The following is a 22,316-nucleotide window of genomic DNA, read 5'->3' as shown; positions in this document are numbered from 1 at the left end:
CTGCTCGAAAATTGCATACTCCTACTCTCTTGAGTAAACTACCCAAACTACAAGGTCTATTTTAATAATTTTGATGGTCTATACAGGTAACACTTGTGAGATGTGTAAATATTGTGTATATGTTACTGGCTAAAAACTGCTACACTTATGGCACAGTTCAAGTTGAAAATGTTTCAGATTCGCCTGGAAAAAAAGCACTTTCATTGATATTTCTTTGGAATTATTGCAAAGTGAATCCTACAAGTACTCCTGTGTCATAGCAAATAGGGTTGTGGTCTCTCTAAGCTCATTTGACTTAGATTGAGTGAAGCAGGCCAGCATAATAGGAGGTCAGAGAAATGAGCATTCGGCTTGAAATTCTGTACTCACTCATGCTCTATTCTAATTTTATATACTATATAACTATATATTTCACTTTTTTTAATCACTCATATTATTCAATACATCCAAATACAGATGTTAGGAATCATTTTGAGATTCCTGACATCATCAGAGCTCTCAGCCATAGGATTTTCTCAGTCCCTGTGTGTGTATGGCGCTTTATCTCAGCCTATCATCGGTCGATTTCAGTGAATAAGCCCTCCTTCGACGCGTCATAGTCTCAGGAAGGCGTGTGACGAGTTTGGTATTGATTGACATAAGTTTCAGCCAATAAGGTTGCAAAGAGTGCGGCGTCTCCCCGTGCGTAAAATTCCATTGGCCGAAAGTCTGACCGCTGGCCCGAGCTGGGTTGACCCCCCTTCCACAGGAAACGGCTCGGCATAAACAGGATGCGCTTCGCGACGGTAGCTCGGGACCGGAGCATTTTCGATGTTTTTGTACTAATATTTCATAAAACCTGACCAAAAACCATGGATTTTTTCCGGTGAAGACCAGTGGCATTGGACCGTTGTACGGTCACAGCGTTGCGGTGCGTCCACGGAGAGAAGAGCCGACGGTATGTACGTCTTCTCTGCCTGATGCTAATGCTAAACGATGTACGGATTAGCCGGCTAGCTGCTAGCTTCGTGGTGAAAATATTGATTTGAGGCAGACATAACGCTGATTTCTGCCCAGGATTTCATGCTTTTATGCCACGATTTATAGATGCTTATATGAGTAGCCTATAGTTGTGTTTGGAGTGTGTAAAAAGTGACTTATATGATAGTGTTGCCCATACGTTGCTGTTTAATCCGGAAAAAAAACTGGACAGATCCACAATACTGACGAACAATAAGGCTATTTTCTGAACAATATTTTAAGGGGTCCTGAGCTCGTAGCCAGAATTAACAAAGAAAGGAGGATGGACTTTGTCTTTAAATAGTGAACTGCTTTTGTTTTTACATATGCAGTAGCTTTAATATGCTTGTTTATATATTATTATTTGTACAACTTGTTTTTATGAATATAGATTTGTTTGGTTTTATATGTGATAGGAACTATTGTTACGTCCAATGTTGCTCTGGGGACACATTTAGTCAGTGCACAGCAACAAGAAGACGCATGAAGCGGCAGAAGTCTATATACTCCGCGCAAAGTGTTAAAGTTAAAGTGTGAAAGTTAAGTTTAAGTTAAAACCTCTGTAGCCCGAGCGAGCCCCATTTGGGGTTCGAGTACCGGTACCGAGGTTCCGAATGGACTTTTCATCAAGAAATATCAAAAATGCTCCAGACATATTAAATACCGAAAAAAAAAAATCATCCAGGCAAAATCATCATGCCAGCCATTTTACACAATTATACACAAACTAATTCAATAAAGATTTATCACAAAATCAGGATTTTTCTCCAAAAAAATCGGCGTACTCTGCACCCGAAATTCATCTTTCATCACAAAGCCGGCAGCGATCATGGCGGATGGATACATGATTCCGCAGTAGCGCTCGATACGGTGTCTAGTCACGGTCTCCGAATTCACCTCCGCCAAACCATTCAAAAGTTACATGAATCCAGCCAACAAACATCACACTGCTCACCCACAAAAATAATTCAAAGTCAACATACCTTTTGGTGATTTTCGTGCCAAAAAACGCCGAGAATCCATTGCAATCCGATGCAGCGAAAATAATCCCTCCCTCCTCTCTGTCTCTGCAGTGAAATGAACAGGCTGGCACATTCTTTGAGGAAATGGCCAGCAGTTTTCTGCTGGACCAATGGATTTTACGCATAGGGGCTGGGCCAAGCATATCTCGATTTTGAGTGGCTAAAAGGCTGTCAATCTTCGAAATAACCCGCGTAGTGCGTTAGTTACACTCTTCCGCGTTCAACAAGGTGTCACATGATGAAATCCGCCAATCACAGGCCTTACCAAAGGCTTAAAGAGACACAGACTGAGGGTACATCCTAAGTCTCTTAACTGCATCCCCGTTTCCCTCACTTGGGTCCTTTCCTTGCGTCTTAGTCCCTCCCACCAGGGATGCATGGAGGAAACCATGCGAGGAGAGAGGAAACGAGGAAATATGTTTTAAGAGACATGAGACGTCCTTTCCTCAGTTGCGTCACGTGAAGGGACGTCTGTTTCTGATGACGGATGATCAGCTGATCACAGCTGATCAGCTGATCACAGCTGATCAGCTGTCAGTCGGCTTTAACAGCTGATCAGCTGTCAGTCGGCTTTAATAGCTGGAGAGACTTTTGATAAGTTTGTGTCTGTTCACATGATCACTGTACTTAATAATAGTAACTAATAATACTAATAACTAATAGAGACACACAGTTATCATCAGTGTAGAGGTGTTTCTCTCTGTAGTCTGTTAACAAACTGTGTCCTGTGTTCTGTTTATAAGCACAGGATCCATTTCTACCAGCAGAATGCGATCGTCTTATTTATGAATTATTTGCGTCTGTACGTTTTGAAATTGTGACTGTGGCGTCATTATTAAATAACCCAGAATATGATTATTGTTTCTCTTAAATGATAAAACTCATCAAACACTCATGAATGATGTAAAAAGTGTTTATTCTCTCCAGCTCTCTCTGACTTTAATTGTTTCCATAATAAAAGTTATTGAGGGAAATATCTGTCCTGTCCTCCTGATGTCTCATTCTTCTAAATATATCTTTATTATTTCAGTTATTGTTGTATTATTGTTTTTGTTGTTATTTCACAAGTGGGATCTATCTCCAGAGACAAGAAGTGCCCAAGATCCATCTCGCGGTCAAGGAGTCGTTCCCGGTCCAACGACAGAAAATGAGGACCTCGAGGATCATTCATCTGCGGATCTTGCTGTTGTTGGGGAAAATACTAATTTTTATAGTCATGTGGGATAGGTTAGTCGGAGGTTATGGGGAGGGAAGGGAGATGTGTTTTATAAATTGTGTACATTTATAAAGATTTTTCGAGGGAGAGAAGAGGAATAAACAGGAGGAATCCCATTAGAAATCTTCTACATGTTATCTCAGCTTCCTCCAGAGAATGTCAAATGAAACCTTTGTGGCAGTCAGGAGAGAAAACTCACCACAATTTTTACTGCAGAATGAATTTAAATAATATTTTACTGCATTCACTTAATCCGCTTCAAAACATGTAATAAGTTGCTATAAAGGATACTAGGCCTGTCCTCCTTTACATACCGATGTAACAGAAATACACTCTGTAGGAGCCATTAGTTAGGTCTGGATATTATATCTGTTGGGAGCCTACCTCAGGTTGACCACGGGTGGCAGTGTGGATTAGTGTGGCAGGTAATTGGTATATAGGGCACAGGTGCAACAGACGACAAATGATGCATGGGTGACGGGGAGATCACACGTTTTTTACCTCAAGCAAGACACACCAGAGGGAGATAAGATAAGTTCTATCATATCGTATCATCTGTAAACCGATGATTCTAATTAAACGGGAACCTCACCCAAAATTGAAAGAGCCTGGCATCTCTTTGTTGGAGCGAGTAAAGAACACCATCTTCTCCTGCATCCAGCCAAGTGGCTAGTTGCTGGAATCAGTCACTATACTCTCCATAATGTAATCATTAATCAATCAATAACATTTAGCTGCACTGGGTGTAGTTCTATAACGTCCATTGCTATGTTCTATCATTAATAGGTTGTAGTAGTAGTAGAGACTGGTATTTCCCACTCTTTGATATAGTGTTTTATCATGTGGGGTTGGTATTGAAATGCATCATTCTCTGTGACAGTTTTAATGTTGAAGTTCTGTCTCTCAACTGTTTTTTTTTAACATAATACGGACACAACCTACAGTATATTGTTACTGACACTTATCATATCATCTGGACTTAATTGCTTCTGCTCTTTACAACAGAACAGCTGGGGAGTTCTTCTTAACCAGATCTTATATTGTCTTATTTGTATTGTTATGTTTTGTTTTTACAATTGATGATATGTGGACTGCTTGGCTTATTGTGGCTGCAAACCTTCAGACAAAATGCAACAGCGGCACCACTGCCCTCTGAAAAGCATTATTTCCAATGGCTCGTGCAGCACTACTGTGGCTTTTTGCTGCGTTGAGCAAAGCCAGAGGGTGTACAGACAAAATGAACTGTGAAGAATCAAAAAGACAACAAGTGTAACTCATGGACATGCCCATAGACTATGTAACCAGCAGAATGCCATATTCCAACCTCCACAATGCAGAGGAGGGATTATAATTATCTGTAAACTCATATCTCATATTCATGAACTACTTTTTTGTCTTTGTACAAGTCCTGTAAAGAAACAAGTCAAGTATTAAATTATGAAGAAACAAAGGTTGACTATCCTGTAAACACTTCAACTTGGCTGCAAAATATTTACTCAAATTTAGATTTTAAGACCTCCTGTTTCAAAAACGAATTGGCCTTCTTTCTATAATCCCTACTTGTCAATAGTGCTTTTATCAGTGAGCTATTTGTGACAGTCACGACAGTTAAAAAAATGTAGAGGTGCACGACCAAGCACCACGACCGCTGGTGGAGCTTACACTCACCACGCGCCGGGCGTGATTACCTCATTTTCTGCCATTTTGACATTTTAGAATCATGCTAAAATAAAGCACCATTAATTTCGTTGAAGTATGAAGGGGTCATCAACAACAACATACTCCTCACCGTTTCTGAATTCATTAATGTTCTGTGGGGGACATGAGAAGTTTTGGTGGGCCATATTTGTGCCGGAGTTTACGATCACGGTTGTAAATGCTAACTACTAATGTTACGTTTCATTTTTTATGCTAGCTGTGCTTGGGTGGGGTGGGTCTTCTGTGCTTTTAACCCATGCGCCTAGTTGATGCTTTGGGACACTTGACATTTATAACTGTAATAGTGTGTAAAGCCTCAGTTAGCATTGTTATTGCCACTAGCTGCTGTTTCTCACCGGAATTCCATGTGTCACGTTTGCTATGCTCCCATCACAAACCCAGGAGTGCCTAACCCAACGACTATCGCTTATTTTCATTTCTTAATCCGCCCATGTGTCTCTTTGCGTTGACCTCTCTTTGTTTTCTTTCCTCTCTCTCTGAGGACACACAGAGCCAGGGAGTGCAGGAAAAAGTCGATGATTTCTAAAGGTCCCACACTATTCACACAGGCTCCTGCTGCCTGCAATAATCTAGCCATCAATACCTCCTCCCATATAATGTCAGCCCTTCTAGACCAATGCACAATTAACCCTCCTCCCTCAACACACAACTGTGCACCCTGTCAGTGAGAACAATGGTGCCATGGTTTGTGAGTAGGCCACAGGGGGAAAACTCAACAAAAAGCCACATCAACCCTCATCTTCAATATGAAAACCATCTCCCACCTGACATAAACACTCGGCACCGTTTTAAACACATTTGAGACCAGTTTCATCCGCATCACGTCTAGTTAATTAGAGGTTTGTGTGATTAGGAATCCGCCAGAGGGATTCTTTGATGCCGATGGGCTTGCGGGAGGCACTTTCAGGCTCCACCTGAACTGATACAATCTTTTTTCAACGCTCAGTGATGGGAGAACACCAGCCTTTGTATGAATACAGACATGCAGGTAACTGCTACTCCACCATTCTGTCACAACTGAGTTTACCTACATGTGGATTATGAGACAATGGGCCCCTGGGCACAGACATTCACCTTTCCTACATAGGAGCAAGACAGTCTTCATCATTGTTTTGCCTCTTTTTGTGGTCGTTTTGTGTCTCTTTAGTAGTTTTGTGTCTCTTTGTAGTTGTTTGTTTCTTTGTAGTCATTTTGTGTCTCTTTGTGGTCAATTTGTGTCTCTTTGTAGTTGTTTTGTGTTTCTTTATGGTCATGTGGTGTTTCTTTAGTAGTTATGTGTCTTTGTAGTCATTTTGTGTCTTTGCGGTCATGTTGTGTCTCTTTGTAGTTGTTTGTTTATTTCATGTTGTGTCTCTTTGTAGTTGTTTCTTTATAGTCATTTTGTTTCTTTGTAGTCATTTTGTTTCTTTGTGGTCATGTTGTGTCTCTTCGTCATTGTTTTGTGTTTCTTTGTAATCATTTTGAGTCTCTTTTCGGTCATTTGTGTCTCTGTGTGGTCATTTTGTGTCTCTTAGCGTTTTCCCCCTTGTCGTTGAGTCTCTTTTTCGTCTCCTTGTAGTTGTTTTGTCTCTCTTTGTAGTCATTTTATGTTTCATTGTAGTCATTTTGAATCACCTGTATTTCTTTGAGTGACATTTTGTAGGTGAAGGCCAGGGGGAATTCTGAAACTTGTATCCATGTATATAGCATTTCCATGACTGTAGAGAGGGAGATGAGGCGTCTAAAGCAAACAAAAATGTTTTTTTTAAAGTTTAAAAAACTTTATCCCTCTCTAATCGGCTCAGCTGCGCCTATCTGACAACTTATTGCACCTCCTAATACCATTACATACACAATGCAGCCTTTACATGGAGTTTGTTCCAGTTTCATACGGGTGAATGAACGCGCTGAGTGGGGATACATTACTGGAATGCTTGTGCAGATTGTGCATGATGCAGGCTAATCTGGTAGGCAGATATGGAAACCAAAATAGAAGCTGTGATCTTTGATGCAACGCTGCTGAAGGCATTGCATTATCATAACTCCATACAATTACACTCTGACACGTTATTTCAACCATGTCAGAATTTTTTTTAAAGACCCAGGATCTTCTCCGACAAGGCTTCAAAACCTTGTCATGTTACAAAATGTCTGGTGACACAGCGGAATAGTGACTGAGATATACTCTTTCAGTTTAGCATGCAGGTCATGCTCTTAAGGGATGTTCCTGAATGCCTCACATGACTTCCAGATATGTTTTGGGGACTTTGCTTTAATCTTTGCCCTACTGATGAAAAACAAGTCCCTATTTCTGACAAGGAGATAAGATGTGGCCCAACACAAGAGAAGTGTGAGGTGGGGCCCTACTGATGCTCCTCTCATCAAGGTGTCCCCCAAACAAAAAGTGTTGGTAAGACACCCCTATTCAACTGCCCCGCCCCCGCCGAAAACTAACAAACATAAAAAACACTGAGAGTGTCTCCCATCCTTACCGCATAACAGCTGCATCCAGGCGCACGTCTTGTAGACCGTGGCGGTGTTACAGAAGAAGAAGAGGGCGAAGCAGCCGATGCAGCCGAGGATGAGCACCATGGACATCAGCACGAAGACGGAGGCCGCCTTGAAGGCTTCCGACGGGATGGAGCCGAACTCTGAGAAGCTGCCCTGGCATGAGAGCTCCCGGTCGGAGTTCCCGATGCCCACGCAGTAGTGGAACAAGCCGAAGTAGCCGGCTTGCGGGGTGCTGACGCTGTCCCCGATCCAGTAGGGCTGGTTAAAGACCACCACGTTGATGATGGCCAAGCAGATGGTGAAGATGGCCCACAGGACCCCGATGGCACTGGAGTTGCGCATGTAGTTGTCATGATAGATTTTGGAGGCTTCCTGCGAAGGCAGCATTTTTCTCTCCCACCACCCCCGACCTACCCCCCTCAACCCCCTCAACCCCCGCCGCACATCAGCCTCAACCTGGCGTTCCCTCTTCTCCTGATCTGTTCTCTCCCTCTGTGGAAAGGGATGCAATTATATGTAGAAAAAAAGAAGACCTCTGCAACAAATGTCCAAATGGTCCAGTGACTGGTCCCCCTCTTTCTCTCCCCCTTTCGCTTATCTAGACCTTGCGCTCTTATGGTGTAGTCTCACATCCAGCCCCCCCCCCCCCCTCCTCCCCCCCTCACTGAAGATCAGTCAATCAACTCAGAGGCGAAGCGTGATTTAAAACACGGGGGAAAGCCCTTCCTCCTTCTCCTCCTCTCCTCCGCTGCTCTCAGTGCGTAACGGCACAGCAGAGCTGACAGCCGAGCTCACGGAGCCAGAACACAGCGGCCAGTGACGGACGAGCCGAGCGGCATTGTCTCCTGTCAGCTCTTCACCTCCGCCGAACGGCGTCCGCTCTGCGGTGCGTTCAGACCGGAGAGGCTTCAGAGAAGATACGAGATGCCCCCGTCGACTTTCCCCGAGATGACGCTGGTGAGATGATGATGTTGAATCCTCCGCAAATGAACAAAAATGATCCAGAATAAATGAGCGGTGGCACTGATTCACGTTTGACATGCTTCACGCGGAAAAATTAAACTTAAAAAAAGGAACATTTTTGACTCGATGAAGGTCCGACTATGCATGAAAAAAAGTATGAAAGCATCTACATCAGTCCTAGAACTCTGCACAGCCCGACAACCCCTCTCTCTCTCTCTCTCTCTCTCTCTCTCTGTATCTCTCTCACTCTGTCTTTGTCTATCTCTCTTTCTCTCTCTCTCTCTCTCTGTCTCTCTCTCACTCTGTATCTCGCCCTCTCTTTCTTTGTCTCTCTCTCTCTCTCTCTCTCTCTCTCTCTCTCTCTCTCTGTGTGTCTCTGTCTCTCTTTCTCTCTCTCGCCCTCTCTGTCTTTGTCTCTCTTTCTCTCTCTCGCCCTCTCTGTCTTTGTCTCTCTCTCTCTCTCTCTCTCTCTCTCTGTGTCTCTGTCTCTGTCTCTCTCTCCCCATCTCTGTCTTTGTCTATCTCTCTCTCTCTCTGTGTCTCTGTCTCTCTCTCTCTCCCCCTCTCTGTCTTTGTCTATCTCTCTCTCTCTGGGTCTCTCATGTGGGTCCTCCAGCTTCTCTCACTCATTTTTGATATTGCAGAAATGTGAACGACCCCCTCTCTCGTGAACTACCCTCCTCTACAGCGACACACGCTCACTGATTAAATATGTGCTGGAATTACTAAAGTATTTTCCTACTAAACTAAACAAACTACATTTAGAAAGACATTAAGGACCAACTGCTATTATTATTATTAACAGACCCTCAGAAACTTCCCTTCAATTAAGGAATTACAAACGCTGCAAATCATAATCTGATTCAGTTTGGCACATCGGAAACATTTGGTGCCATTTGCTATTGCTATATTTTTTTGTTATTTTTTTGCAGGCAGCCCGGCTAACTCACATCCGCCACTCTGCACGTTGCTGCAGCAGGGGAAGGTCTCAAATTCAGAGGACAGATGCAGTGAAGTAGAAGTGTAAAGTGACTATGCGTCACAATAATATTTAATTTTCATATACTGAAAGTTATCAATGGCAGGGATAAACCAATAAAATACTGGGGCTGAAGGTGGAGCTGTTGGAGGATGTCCCCATGGACATCAGGGGTATTTGGTGTAATTGGGAAAAAGTTTAATTTCATTGTGTAACTGTTGAATATTTTATTTTTTATGAGGAGGGCAAGGAAGTGAACATGTTCAGTTCTTCACTATATTTTGAATTGTAATGTCCACATTGGAAAGTAAACGGTATGCTCATCTATTTAAATCTGCTTTTAACCTATGGTGTAATTTATGTATGTTTTTGTTTTGTATATTACTGTCATAATGTAATCTGTCTTAACTGCTGCGGTGAAATTTCTAACTTGCCAACGTTTGCACTATAGGGACCTAAATGGCCTTCTACGCGGTGTGGAGCAGACCAGGGGGAAGAAATACCTTTAATCTTGAAAGGCATGAGGCAATGGGGTTCAACTGCTGTGGCAACTGGACAGGCGCAGACAGGCGGCAACACTATACCTCGTGTGATGTCCAGAACTTTCCTGTCCACCTGCACCAATGGGGCCACCATTCTGGGGATCTTTATCAGGCGGGAAGTCCTCCGTCTCATCCAAAACATTGTTCATGTCAAGGCAAAGAGTGTGTAGAAATGCACAGTAAGCAGTGATATTCGGTGCAAAATTTGGACGGACCTTTTTCATCATTCCAACAGCTCGTTGAACATCAGAACGAGTCTCTCCTGAACCCGGCCTTGCAGAAGGATGCTTGTGTGATGTTAGGATGCAAATTAGCGTTTCCAGGCAAGGAGGTTCAAGAGATGTTCGGATACCATTTGTCCTTTCCTTTACCAAATACCTGATCTTGCATATCTGCAGATACCAAGTACCAATCCGATACCAACCACTGCGTTCAAAACTAAGAACTTTTCTTTTATTATCTAGTATGACAAATTTACCTAGTGTAAAATATTGCCAAATTGCCGACATCTTGTTAGCTCCAGCTAACATTACTCTCTCCGGTAGCACCTGTTTGATTGGTAAATACGCATGTGCAACTCAACAGAGACGAGATAGAAGCAAGATGGCTCACTCGTTAGCTACTTCCATCAGCACACCACCAATCAGGCAGGATGTACGGATCGAGTAGTGAGTGACACCTGTTGTTGTTGTTCTTGTGTAGTGTAAATAAGATGATAACTGATATGATAACTGATGTGATAACGTGATATCAGATCAGTGCATAGACTTGTATACTTTCCCATACCCAATCTAGAATTTGAGGCTGTATCGGAGGGTTTTCCGATACTGGTATTGGAAAACACTCTAATAGGCACCGATAGCCAGCCAGTGCACCACGCCTGGATAGCCCACAAACGCATCTCGAAATCTGCCTCTTGCATCACATGGCCTGCATTTGTATGGACAGAAAAAACGTGTAGTTCACATGGTCTGCCCAGCGCTGGATCCCTGGAGCTTTAATCCGTATGTGGCGTCCATCTATGGCACTAGCAGCATGGGCAAAAGCAGGACTCAACTCAAGCAAGTTGACTGAAGCCTTGGGGAATCGCTCACGTGGCTATGGGAGTCAAAGTACAGTGGAGAGTTTGGCCTTTATCTCCCTGCTTACTCTGTGGATCATTTTGTGTATAATGCTATTGGAATTCCAAAGGCAGGACTCACCACAGAGAGGAACATAGCAGGGACCAAGCATTACAGAAAAACAGGAACCTCGATCTCCTGGCCCCAACCGTGGTCCATTGGTAAAGAAATGAACTGCAGCAAGAATGCCAGAATAGTTCTTCTTACAAAAAACAAATCCTTCTTGAGGCAGACCTCTGGATTAACCTACAACAGCATGATAGGGCAGGCAGCATCTACTGCATGTACAGCTCTCTTCCAACAGTGGGTGGATCATGGCAACAATTGCCACTTCAGAAAGATGCTGACTTCCTGTGTATTTTTTGACAGTGGCTCGAAACTGTCCGACCTGACCGCAGCTTTTTGTCACCGCCCCCCCATGCTGCTGCTGCCTGATCTTGTCCACTTTCCAGGTGAGGCGCAGCTCGTTTCTGCTGCATAGATATTGATCCTTTTCTCATTAGTGAATAGGAGGCTACAAGTGCTGTCTATTTGTTTCATATTAAGTTATTGCCACCATCATCATCATAAACAATACCTTGATATACCTTAAATCCACCATAATGACAACTGACGATAATTATGTATTTAAGTATTTATTGTAAAGGAAAATACAAACTTCAGGCACTAGGTGATAATTGAAAACATAAAAATATAATGAAACAATGCAGCAAGGCTTTCAGACATTCTTATTGCTTTCCGACATTTATTGTCCTTCAAATCAACTTTTCAAAATGAATGTTATCTCTGCTGACTCAACACACCTGTAGACATGATTCACCCTTCTTCCTTTTTTGTGTATTTAACATCTCTAAATGTGCACGTGACACCTATTCACCTCAATGATAAGTATAAATATAATAATAATTCATTTGACTTCATTTATAAACCCCTGGACTTTAATAGCTCTAAGGTGTTTCAGAAAGATTTCTGATCACGTTCAAAACCGAAAGTAACAGAAACAACTTCTGATAAAGCATAAATAACAATAGTATGTATTGTTGTCCACACAACTATTAACTGAACCACCTCTGATGAAGTGCCGGATAGATTAATCATAAACATTCAAACAGAGACAAAACTCTGAGTTATTTGTACCTGTGCTAGTGAGCCATAACTATTCCATAAGTACCTTTCAATCGTAAAACATATATAATATGTAAACCAATTCAAATCTTAAATCAGATTCCACTCAATATCACCGTGGACTTTTTAGGAAATAAATACCTCGGTGACCTCATAGCTGGCTACGGCCATGATGATCACACCAGAAGAACATCACTACTCTGCTCCTCTCTCTGTTTGTGTGCGTCTTTCCAAAGATAATGCGAACGATATTTGAGAAGTTTGGTCAAATATTGGTAGGGACAATTCGGTCTCCCAAAATACTGGTAGGGACATGTCCATATCCATATGGAAACCTATATACCCTTACCTTCTAGTGTCAGCTCAGCTGGCTTGGATCCTCGTGCTAAAAAAAAATCAGGCACCAGGTTACTATCTGCAACTTTTGCTGATGGAAAACCAAAAAAGAGTGAGTAGAGCTGAGTAGGGGCTGTGCTGTATACTGTAAGTTGTAATAAATTGACTTTACAAAAAAAGAAAGTCAGGAAACCGATTGGTTTGGACACTCATTTCTGTCTGGAGTCTAATCACACAAAGGGAAACAATACGTCTTCCACAGTGTTTTGAAGAGATAGTTAGATAGAAGGCAGTGGGGCCCTTTGTCACCATTGCATGTTTAATGGAACTATAATTGGCAATACAACAATAATTGTTTAGACATCAATAACAATTATATAATATCTGGTCCATGCTTCTGTATATCCTTTTATTTTTAACAAACCCACTAATTATTATTATTATAATTATTAACTACATACATGGATACTTTTTTCAGAGAAATTGTATAAGTAAAATATAGGCCTATGCTTCAAGATTTCAAAAACGATTTCAATTTAACTTTATGTATTTCTTTTCCTTTTTTGCTTTCCTTTGGGTAAACATAGTGGGTTACTGTGGGAAGTACGATTTGTGTTACATTGTGTTCGTTGCGTTTATTAATAAAGAAGAAAGATTGAATTCCTCGCTTGTTTTATGGACAACCTTAACAATTTGTTTCCTATTTTACAGTATGATAGAACCAACTACAGGCGAAGATCTCCCATTTCTGAGTAAACAAACTGTGGCTGCAGGCAGTCCAAAACATCAGATCCCGCTCTGAACAACAACAAACGTCATTTAAAGGGGGAGATGGCCGTGTCACGTGGTCATGTCCGCTTCCTGTTTACCGCCTGATGTACCTTCATACTGTAGTACACATATTGCAACACCACTCTCCACTGCTGGGGCTTTCATCCACAACAACATATGCACCATTGCGATCCTGCAGCCACCGGGTTGACTACTGTATAACTTTAATTCGTTTATCGCCATGATCGTGGTTACTGAGGAGACATGAAGACGTGACATTGAGGAAACGTGCGCAGGCCGGGGAAAGATCCTGGAGATTTCCTGACTCCAGCTGACCGGAGTTCAGTTAGGGGTTGCTAAGAGTCGCGCATCAATTCACCTGATGTCACAAACGCAAACTAAACAGTAGTGATGTGGAGGACTACAAAGGTCTGAATTAATTCTCTCAAATGAGTATACAGGGGGTTTTGAGTTAGTGGAAACCACCAACCTACGCCTGGTAAGCTGAACTAGCCTGTTTAGCTAGTCGTGCTAACTCCGGTAGCAGCAGCAGCCGCCGTGCTGTGCGGGCTGGCTCGTGGGTTGTGTTTGGAGAGTGGAGCAGCTCGCCGGTGCCCTGAATTCAGGAAGAGTCCCCGGCTCTGGCCCCCTCAAGCGGGCAGTCAGGAAGAAGCTGGCTGGGAAGGGATGGCCTGGTCGGTCTTCCCGTTCCAAAGGACGAGGCTCTGCGGTGTTTGAAGGAGGTCGAGTTCGGCTAGAGGCCACCACCGCGGGTCGTGGCGCTATGATGGCCGCCTCTCCCACCTCGGCCGGCGGCTATCCGGCCTCCGGGCTGTCGGTCAGAAAGAGCGAGGAAATAGCGGATTTGATAGATGTGTTTTCCAAGATGCAGTACAGAGCAAAGGAAGCCACTCCTCGGGTAAGTGTGGGGGTCGACATTCGGTGTGCTTCAGCTACTTGACAGCCTGTCATCGTCCCTTGTGTGAACGATAAGCCGAACTGCCTTGCGGAATGAAGGAAATTAAAGTGACGTTGGAAATATCCAAAAGAACAAATACTGTAGGTAGTGATTTATTACCTCTTAACAACTTTAAGGAGCCACTGCTCAGTTCGGCATACATATGATCCACTGAACTGCCCGTAATACTCCTAAATGTACAGTGTTTCTATGTATACACACTGTTTTCTACCAGACCACTGTTGATGCATGTTTGTGGTGTGACCCCTCTGTTCTACTCATATCCTTCATTCGTATCCTAAACGGATGAGATTTTAGTGAAGCCCGACATTGTTAAGTTTTTTTCCCAATGGAATATAATTTTAGTCTGCATATTCTGTTATCAAATTACATAAAAATGGCTTTAGCATGCTGTTGCTCAATCAATGATTCAATAGACTGAGCTAAATATTGTCAAACTTTCTTCTATCAGGCAAGCACCAGCTGTCTTCAAACTGTTATGATCCAGAATGCCACATTTGTATAGTGTTAACACTTTCACACTGCGTAGTAACACATTGGATGGTTAAGGGACACACTTCACTGGTGTGGGAGTCTGCATAAGTTTGACACCATCTGCCACTAAATGGCTTGAACAGTACGTGTGAATAATGTTTTTTCGATGAGCTTAGCAGATCCATGGCTGTTGACAATATCCTATTTGGTCATTGTAATGAGAAAGCTACCAGTGTAAAGGGAACACTGATTTTAAATACCGCCTGATGTAATTTATATTTGTTGAGTTACCCCTTGTAAATTCCTCTATTTGTGATTAATCAGTATCTAATATAATAACGCAAGAGATTCCTCAGGTTTTGTTATCCATTTAGTTTGATCATCCAAAAGGACACGTATCCAAGTTCTGTAATTTTTCGCGTTTATTTTTAAACTGCTTGCGTAACTTTTTGTTTTTGCTTCTCCTCAGGTGGAGGCGATAGAGAAGCGCTGCTTGGAGTTATTCGCCAGAGACTACAAGTACAGTATCATCGACAACTCCAATGGAGAAGTGTGTGGCCATTACCCCCGGCAGATAGTTTTCCTGGAGTACCAATGCACAGATGTCGAGAGAGACAGGTACCCAACCATCCGATTCAAAGTTCAGTCCACTCAGTTACCAATTACCCTATTGTTTGTTTGGATTGCTCCTCTAATTATGCACACCTTACTGGGGGGCGGGGGGCAACGGTCAGCCTCCATCTACCGGCCCCTCTGATAGCGTCAAAGCAGCAGAGGGGATGAGGTGACTGTTTTGCCACATGAGGTCACATTGTAGCCGGAAATGGAAAAAGCTTTTCAGTGATTCAATAAGTCCTTATTTCTCACTGCTGTTTATTGAGGTTGAGATATATTTTCCACCGTTCTGCTGGAAATAGAAGATGTGCTTTAACATAGGAAACCCGGTATTCACAACAAAGGCTCTCATAGACTGTATTCAAAAAGATTCCTCGTCGGGCAAACCCCTCGTCAGCTCGGGACATTTTTCTTCGAAGGGAAATATTTTCACGTCTGTCTTGCAGCTTCCCACGATTCAAAGTAATAAACTGCTGAAATAACATTTCAATTATTCATGGAAACACCAGAGTTTCTTTTTAAACTCTGGTCAATTGACCAGAGTTGAGGTCACTTGAAGAATTGTGAATGATAAACATATTTACAAAGGGCTTTGTAGGCAGTATTATTATTTGTAATGACATGTAGTAGTGTTTGAAAGCTTTCTGCATCAACCAGTGAATCCTACTCTTTCTGTAATCGCGCATCGTATACGTCGATACATTCCATGACACAGCACAGCTGTTTGTCAGATGATGTCCACCCGTCTGTCCCGCCTCTTCCCAGATATTAGCGGGGATGTAGTTTTTCTGTTTGCCAGCTAAAAAGAGAGTTGAAGAAGATATTTAGCTGTTTTGATGTTGCTCAGGTGTATCACTAGACTGAGGTCTTTACAAAAACAAGTTGTTTTCACACAAAAGCGTTGATTATCTTAGACGATCATGAGGTCTTTTTTTTTTTTTTTTTTTACTCACTTTTTATTTAGTTTTCAACAACATAACAACATGCATTTTCGGACAGTTACTTTCTTTGTCCATTTTTCAGCTGTATGTAGTCTTGGTGCACATGGTATTCAGGTACAATGTACAACGCACAGAAGGAACAACAAACATCAGATGGTGCTCACTCCAAGAGAAAAAGAGGGGGAAAATAATAAGAATAGATAATTGATTACATGCATACATGATAAAAAATAAAAAAATAAAAATAAAAACAAGGGATGAAGAAATAACAATTGTCTACTCCTGAATGTAGTATTGTAGGTGCTATATATGCTTTTCAGAGAGGATGGTGTATAATGTGTGTGTGTATTAGGGCTGCACGATTATGGCCAAAATCATAATCGCGATTATTTTGATCAATATTGAGATCACGATTATTTATCACGATTATTCATTAATTTTAGGGACAACATCTTTTTATTGCACTTTCACGTTTAAATGAACAAGAACACAGCTTCCACTTCCATTGTTGTGCTACATTCTGGCTAATGTACAAATCGTTGCATCAGACTGGTCCTGATCACAGTGCATCTCGTAGAAGGAAAATATAAATGAAATAGTATCAACACTTTTTACCCAAAATTAAATCAACAGAGCACTGCTTTCACTTCCATGTTGTGCTACATTCCAGCTAATGTACACGTCTCTGCATCAAAATAAAACGTATACGGTTCTTATTCACCTGAAGCAAAATATAAATAACATTTTTACCCAAAATAAAGGGCTAACTAAAAATAAATACGTGTGTTGCTCACAGTATTTATTGGACACATGTCTTTGGCCAAATGAAATGCGATTGCATCCGTTATTTCAGCGTGTCTTTGGGAGGTGGATGGATGCGCTGTGCAGGGTCGCTGTTATGGGTTTCTGGGTTGACGTTGGACATGGACGGAGATTCAGTGAGGTAACGTTAGCTTTGGCCTTAATGCATTCGTCGTACTGTGGTTTGTGGTGATTTTTCAGGTGGTTGAACAAGTTAGTTGTATTGCTATGCTGCGCAGACACAACTCGAACGCACTCTGTGCATATGATTTGTTCTTGGTTAACATCACTTGCCCAAAAAAAAACTTCCAGACAACGGATGATGATCCTTTTCGAGGGGCTAGCTCCTCGCCTTCTGCTCCTGACATTAGATTTACCTTTCACACAACACCCGTGACCGTCTGCTCTCTGTTCTGTTGTCTGTCTCTCTTCTACTAATACCGGAGTCGACTGCAGACAGAACTTTTTTTGAGGCTGCCGCTGCAGGGTGCGCGCATGACACCTCCCATCTCGTTCGCCCCCTGGTGGTCGGCTGACTGTTAGTTGAGGACGCGCTTGATTTGATATGTAGCAGAGCACGCATTTTAAACATCAATATCGCTGACGATCATGCTCATTTAATTGTGGCAGCCAAAATCGTGATCGCGATTAAAATTCGATTAATTGTGCAGCCCTAGTGTGTATAGAGAGAGTTAACAGGTTTCAGTTCAACCAGATCGAGCAACATATAGTAATAACCCTCATTGTATTAATAATGCTATGACAGGACCCCATCGTTTAGTAAAGATAGGCTTTTGTTCTCAATTAGTTCTCAATTGTAGGTATCTGAAGAAATCTGTTTTGGGGAGATCAAAATCTTTTTTCAGCTGCTCGAATGTCTTGAGGTTGTCCTCATTAAATAACTGGTGGAGGTAAACCAGTCCCATGTCTGACCACTTTCTAAAGCCCATGTCTAGATTGTTAGGTGTGAAGGCCTTCATAGATCCAATACTTGTCAATAATGAAGTCTGTATTTTGTTCCAGATTTTAAGAGTGATCTTAGTCCACTCTGCCAGTTCTTTTATGGGCACATCTAAAAAAAGGCAAAATTTGTAAGGGCTCTGGGCATAAATGTTTCTCAATATTAAGCCAGCGATTGTATGTGTTATTCTGAATCCACGCTATCAAGGGTTTCATTTGTGCAGCCCAGAAGTAGTATTTTAAGTTTGGAAGTTTAAGGCCTCCATTTAGCTTAGATAGCTGTAAGGTTTTAAGTCTAATTCTAGGACGCTTTTTTTGCCAGATAAATTTGGAAATTATTTTATCCAGGTTATCAAAAATTGTTTTTGGAATTTCTATAGGTAGCATCTGAAATAAGTAGATAAGTCTGGGCAGAACATTCATGCGAATACTTTCAACACGACTGAGCAGGGACAGAGGGAGCGTAGACCATCGAGAGGAGACATAATCTTAATGTTTGACACATAAACAGGTTATTAAATGACAGGCTTCATCACAAGAATTTCAGTTATATCTCACTGGGGGGGAGGGGGATCCTCTAAAGATCGCTAAGAACCTGAATATATGAGAGAGAGAGAGAGAGAGAGAGAGAGAGAGAGAGAGAGAGAGAGAGAGAGAGAGAGAGAGAGAGAGAGAGAGAGAGAGAGAGAGAGAGAGAGAGAGAGAGAGAGAGAGAGAGAGAGAGAGAGAGAGAGAGAGAGAGAGAGAGAGAGAGAGAGAGAGAGAGAGAGAGAGAGAGAGAGACTGTTTATCAACATCACTAATGAGCTTAATCAGAAACACCTGTGTCCTTGCAGCCTTTTAATGGAGATAAAACAGGGAAACACCTCTCAAACAAATCCTCAAAACTCCCATAACCGTAGCTCCTATTGCTCCGATATTAATAAATGAGAGGAAGGATGAGTTGAAGAACAGATCCTGTAAAAATTGTGTCTGTAGTGTAAAAAATGTGGCTCAACTGGCGATTTAGAAATGGGGTACCGTGTTCTGTGGAAGATGTTTTTGAAGCAAAATTTAACATTGGTCTCTATGGAGCAGAAAGTTGGTTTTCCTCTCAATTACAGGCTTCTGTGTCAAATGTGTAAATCTGTGGGATTCCACAGTCATTTGTCTACGACAAGGACAAGATTAGCTACTTCTACATCCAGAAATTATGCGTGAAGATTGTGGACTCAGTGGCAAAACACACATCTTTTTTTCACAAGAATCTCAAGCTGCTCTTCACTCTAGCAGTGACATCACGCACTCTAAGCTGCGCAATACACACCCATTATAAAGTCATAAAAGGGCTGAAAAAGTCATAAAAGTTAAATTGCTGCAGTTCAAAAAGTTTAAAAGATATCAAAAATCGGAATCATGCGGCAATAGATCAGGGTTTTCTCAACATTTTAAAGTTCAAATGGTGTCTGTAGCTGAAAGTATGAGGAAGTAGAACGATTTGAAAGTTGAAGAGGACTTGAACATTTTCTCCATAGAAACCCATTCAAAAATAAATGTGCAAAAAGCTTAATAATTCAAAAAGTTTAAAGATTATAATTAAGAAAAGTCATAGCACCCCTCTCCTGAAAGAGCTGGACATTTTTATATTTGAACGGTTTCTGTAGCTTAAAATATGAAGGAGCAGAAGAGTTTGAAATAATGTATGGAAGAAATATAAACGGAAGAATAAAGAAAACAGGATAACAATAACGGGCACAGTATAGGCTATAAGGGTTTGTGTCCTGGTAATGGAGATGGGTATATTAAAAATATTAGCTATGAGACACATTTTTCCTTTTCCCTTCTCAGGTGTGATTCGAGTAATATAAAATAAAATATTATTTAAATATAAAATAAAGTAGGAAATAATGATGTGCCAATATGTGAAATTGCAAAACTCACTGGTCAGTCCTTACTGTGATCAACAGTACTGGTAGGGATACATTTAGTCAGCAGCCTCAGTAGCTGGGATAACCTTCTTCTGGACATACTCCATGGCTTTGCTGGGATCCAGAAACTCTTCGTTGTGTGAAATCCGGAGTCTGGCTGGGTACAGTAGACCGTAGCGGACTCCCTTCCTTCCTCGTAGGGCCTTCCGTATGTCCATGAACGCGGCTCTGGCTTTGGCAACGCTGGGTGTGTAGTTTGGGAAGATAGCGATCCGGTTCCCGTTGTAGACCAGCGGTGCTCTGTCTCGGGCTCTCCTCAGGATCTCAACAGCATCTCCGTCATTGTGCACTTTAGCGATGATCACTCATGGTTTCTCCCGGTCTCCTGGTGGCGAATGTGCGGTGCGATCAGTCGATCTTTATGTCCCGGTCCATCTGCAGGACTTCTTTAATAATTTTGGCAACTGTTTTAGGGGAGCTGGAGTCCGGTTGTTCTTGAATGCCGGCTATTCGGATATTACACCGTCTCATTCTCCCCTCCATATCCTCGCACCGGTCTGTTAAAGTTGTCACCTGTCTTTGAAGGCTGGTTATCGTAGCTTCTTGTGCGACCACCTCGTCAGACCATGTTGATAAGCCGCCCTTCATGTCTTGTATGTCGGCTTTCATGTGCTCAACTTCTGTTTGGATGGCGGTCGTGTTCTTAGCAATTTCGGACCGCACCGCTTGTAATTCGGACTTGAGGGTATTGAAATCTTCCGCTAGCGCACTTTTAAGTTCCTCTCTTATAATTTTAGAAATATCTCCCTTTAGGGAAGATAAGATGTCCGCTTTCATTCGTTCAGCGGTCATACCTGGGCTTTCACTTCGGTTGGGGGAGGTTTGGTCCGGGTCACCTGGTGGACTCTGTCTCGTGGTTCTTGTAGGCCGCGATGAGCTGCCGCCGGGTTTATATTTGTATTTATTAAGCTTTTCCGCCATTCAAAACGACGTAACTTGCATAAATCAGCGTTTGGCCTCTTTGAGTTGTCCTCTGTGAGCTTTGAGGCTGGTATTTCTGTAATAGTAGCTGTTTTTTGATAAAAATATTGTCGGTTCTGCAGGAGCACTGAAATTTGCGTCTTACTCCATATCTTGCTCGCTAGCGCCCCCCATGAGGTCTTTTTAAGTGGACACTGCACCTTATTCATGCCTTCAGATAATCATTGAAGTGTCAACCACAGGCTGGCCATTAAGATGTATTGGTTAATGTAACAGAATAATCAGTGGTTGTTGGGTCTGAATGTCCTCCACTTATCTATAACCTCAGAAGATGAGCACAGTGGTTTATACAGAGGTGTCAGCAGTGGTAGCCTAGTGCTTTATAATAGTATTCTCCATATATTAAAGTGACTAAGTGGACTGACTGACGCAGAACGTGTGGTGGTTTGTGTTTGCAGGTTTGAGAGGTTTGAGAGCACAGTGCAGATCAGTAAGCTGCAGGACCTGGTGAACCGGAGTAAGCTGGCTCGCTGCAGAGGGAGGTTCGTCTGTCCGGTCATCCTCTACAACGGCAAGGTACTGCTGCTGCTCCTCACTTTACTTTGTCTGCAGTCAGTTCCTGCACTAGTAATATTGTGGATTACCAGTGTAAATGCCGGTATGTCTAGAAGCTGTTTTGGTGTCTGTTTCCTTTGTGTTTGCTTTCCGTGTCTCCAACATTCCTAATGTCCAGAGCTGCGACGAATATTCCATGAATTGATTAGTTGTCAACTATTAAATTAATCACCAACTACTTTGATAAGCGCTTAATCAGTTTGAGTAATGTTTTAAGAAAAAAAAGGCAAAATTCTCTGAAAACAGGACGTTTGAGGATGTCATCTTGGGCTTAAAATGACCAACCAATTGTGCGATTATTCCAGAAAATCATCTACAGATTAAACAACAACAACAAAAAAAAATCTATAGTTGCAGCCCTGCTCGCTTTAGTTAACTAGTACAGTGCCGGTTTGTGGCGTGGCCGATTAGAGCATCGCATTAAGAAGTGCTGCTTGCAGCGCTGACGAGAACTGCTCATCGCTTGTTGACTCCAGGGAAGTGAAGAAGAGTTTGGTTGTAATGTTGGTATATCCGGCATCCATCAGTAAAAGTGAATTGCGGTCAATGAGCATTGGCCTGGAAAGGCCCGCTGCAGACCACATGTCCCGAAGCTCCGCCCCGCGGCTGCACAGAGCGCCAACACTTGTTTTTTGAAAGTTTATTGATAATAAACGTGTTCAAACTGCACCAAATTTGACACATGCTTGGGTCCCTAACAATACCCCCACCTCCTTCCTATAGCCCTTATTCTGGAGCCCCTGCTCAGACCACACCCTCC

The 22,316-nt window shown here is 42.3% G+C and overlaps 2 protein-coding genes across 2 annotated transcripts in view; one reads left to right on the top strand and one right to left on the bottom strand.

Annotated features, from left to right (window-relative positions):
- lhfpl4a (LHFPL tetraspan subfamily member 4a) overlaps positions 1-7,833 on the bottom strand; it is a 34,993-nt gene extending 27,160 nt beyond the window's left edge. The window contains exon 1 of the mRNA XM_076097055.1: positions 7,428-7,833. Within this exon, the coding sequence (XP_075953170.1) occupies positions 7,428-7,833 (406 nt within the window). The remainder of the gene's footprint in view (positions 1-7,427) is intronic.
- A 5,542-nt stretch (positions 7,834-13,375) lies between these two features.
- mtmr14 (myotubularin related protein 14) overlaps positions 13,376-22,316 on the top strand; it is a 31,092-nt gene continuing 22,151 nt past the window's right edge. Inside the window, exons 1-3 of the mRNA XM_076097053.1 lie at positions 13,376-14,202; positions 15,206-15,354; positions 21,400-21,517. Of these exons, the coding sequence (XP_075953168.1) occupies positions 14,068-14,202; positions 15,206-15,354; positions 21,400-21,517 (402 nt within the window). The 5' untranslated portion in view covers positions 13,376-14,067. The remainder of the gene's footprint in view (positions 14,203-15,205; positions 15,355-21,399; positions 21,518-22,316) is intronic.

This window comes from Anarhichas minor, unplaced genomic scaffold (genome assembly GCF_050575085.1).
Source record: "Anarhichas minor isolate MPS153535 unplaced genomic scaffold, ASM5057508v1 ptg000023l, whole genome shotgun sequence".
Lineage (NCBI taxonomy): Eukaryota > Metazoa > Chordata > Actinopteri > Perciformes > Anarhichadidae > Anarhichas > Anarhichas minor.
This window is presented reverse-complemented; position numbering and strand designations above follow the sequence as displayed.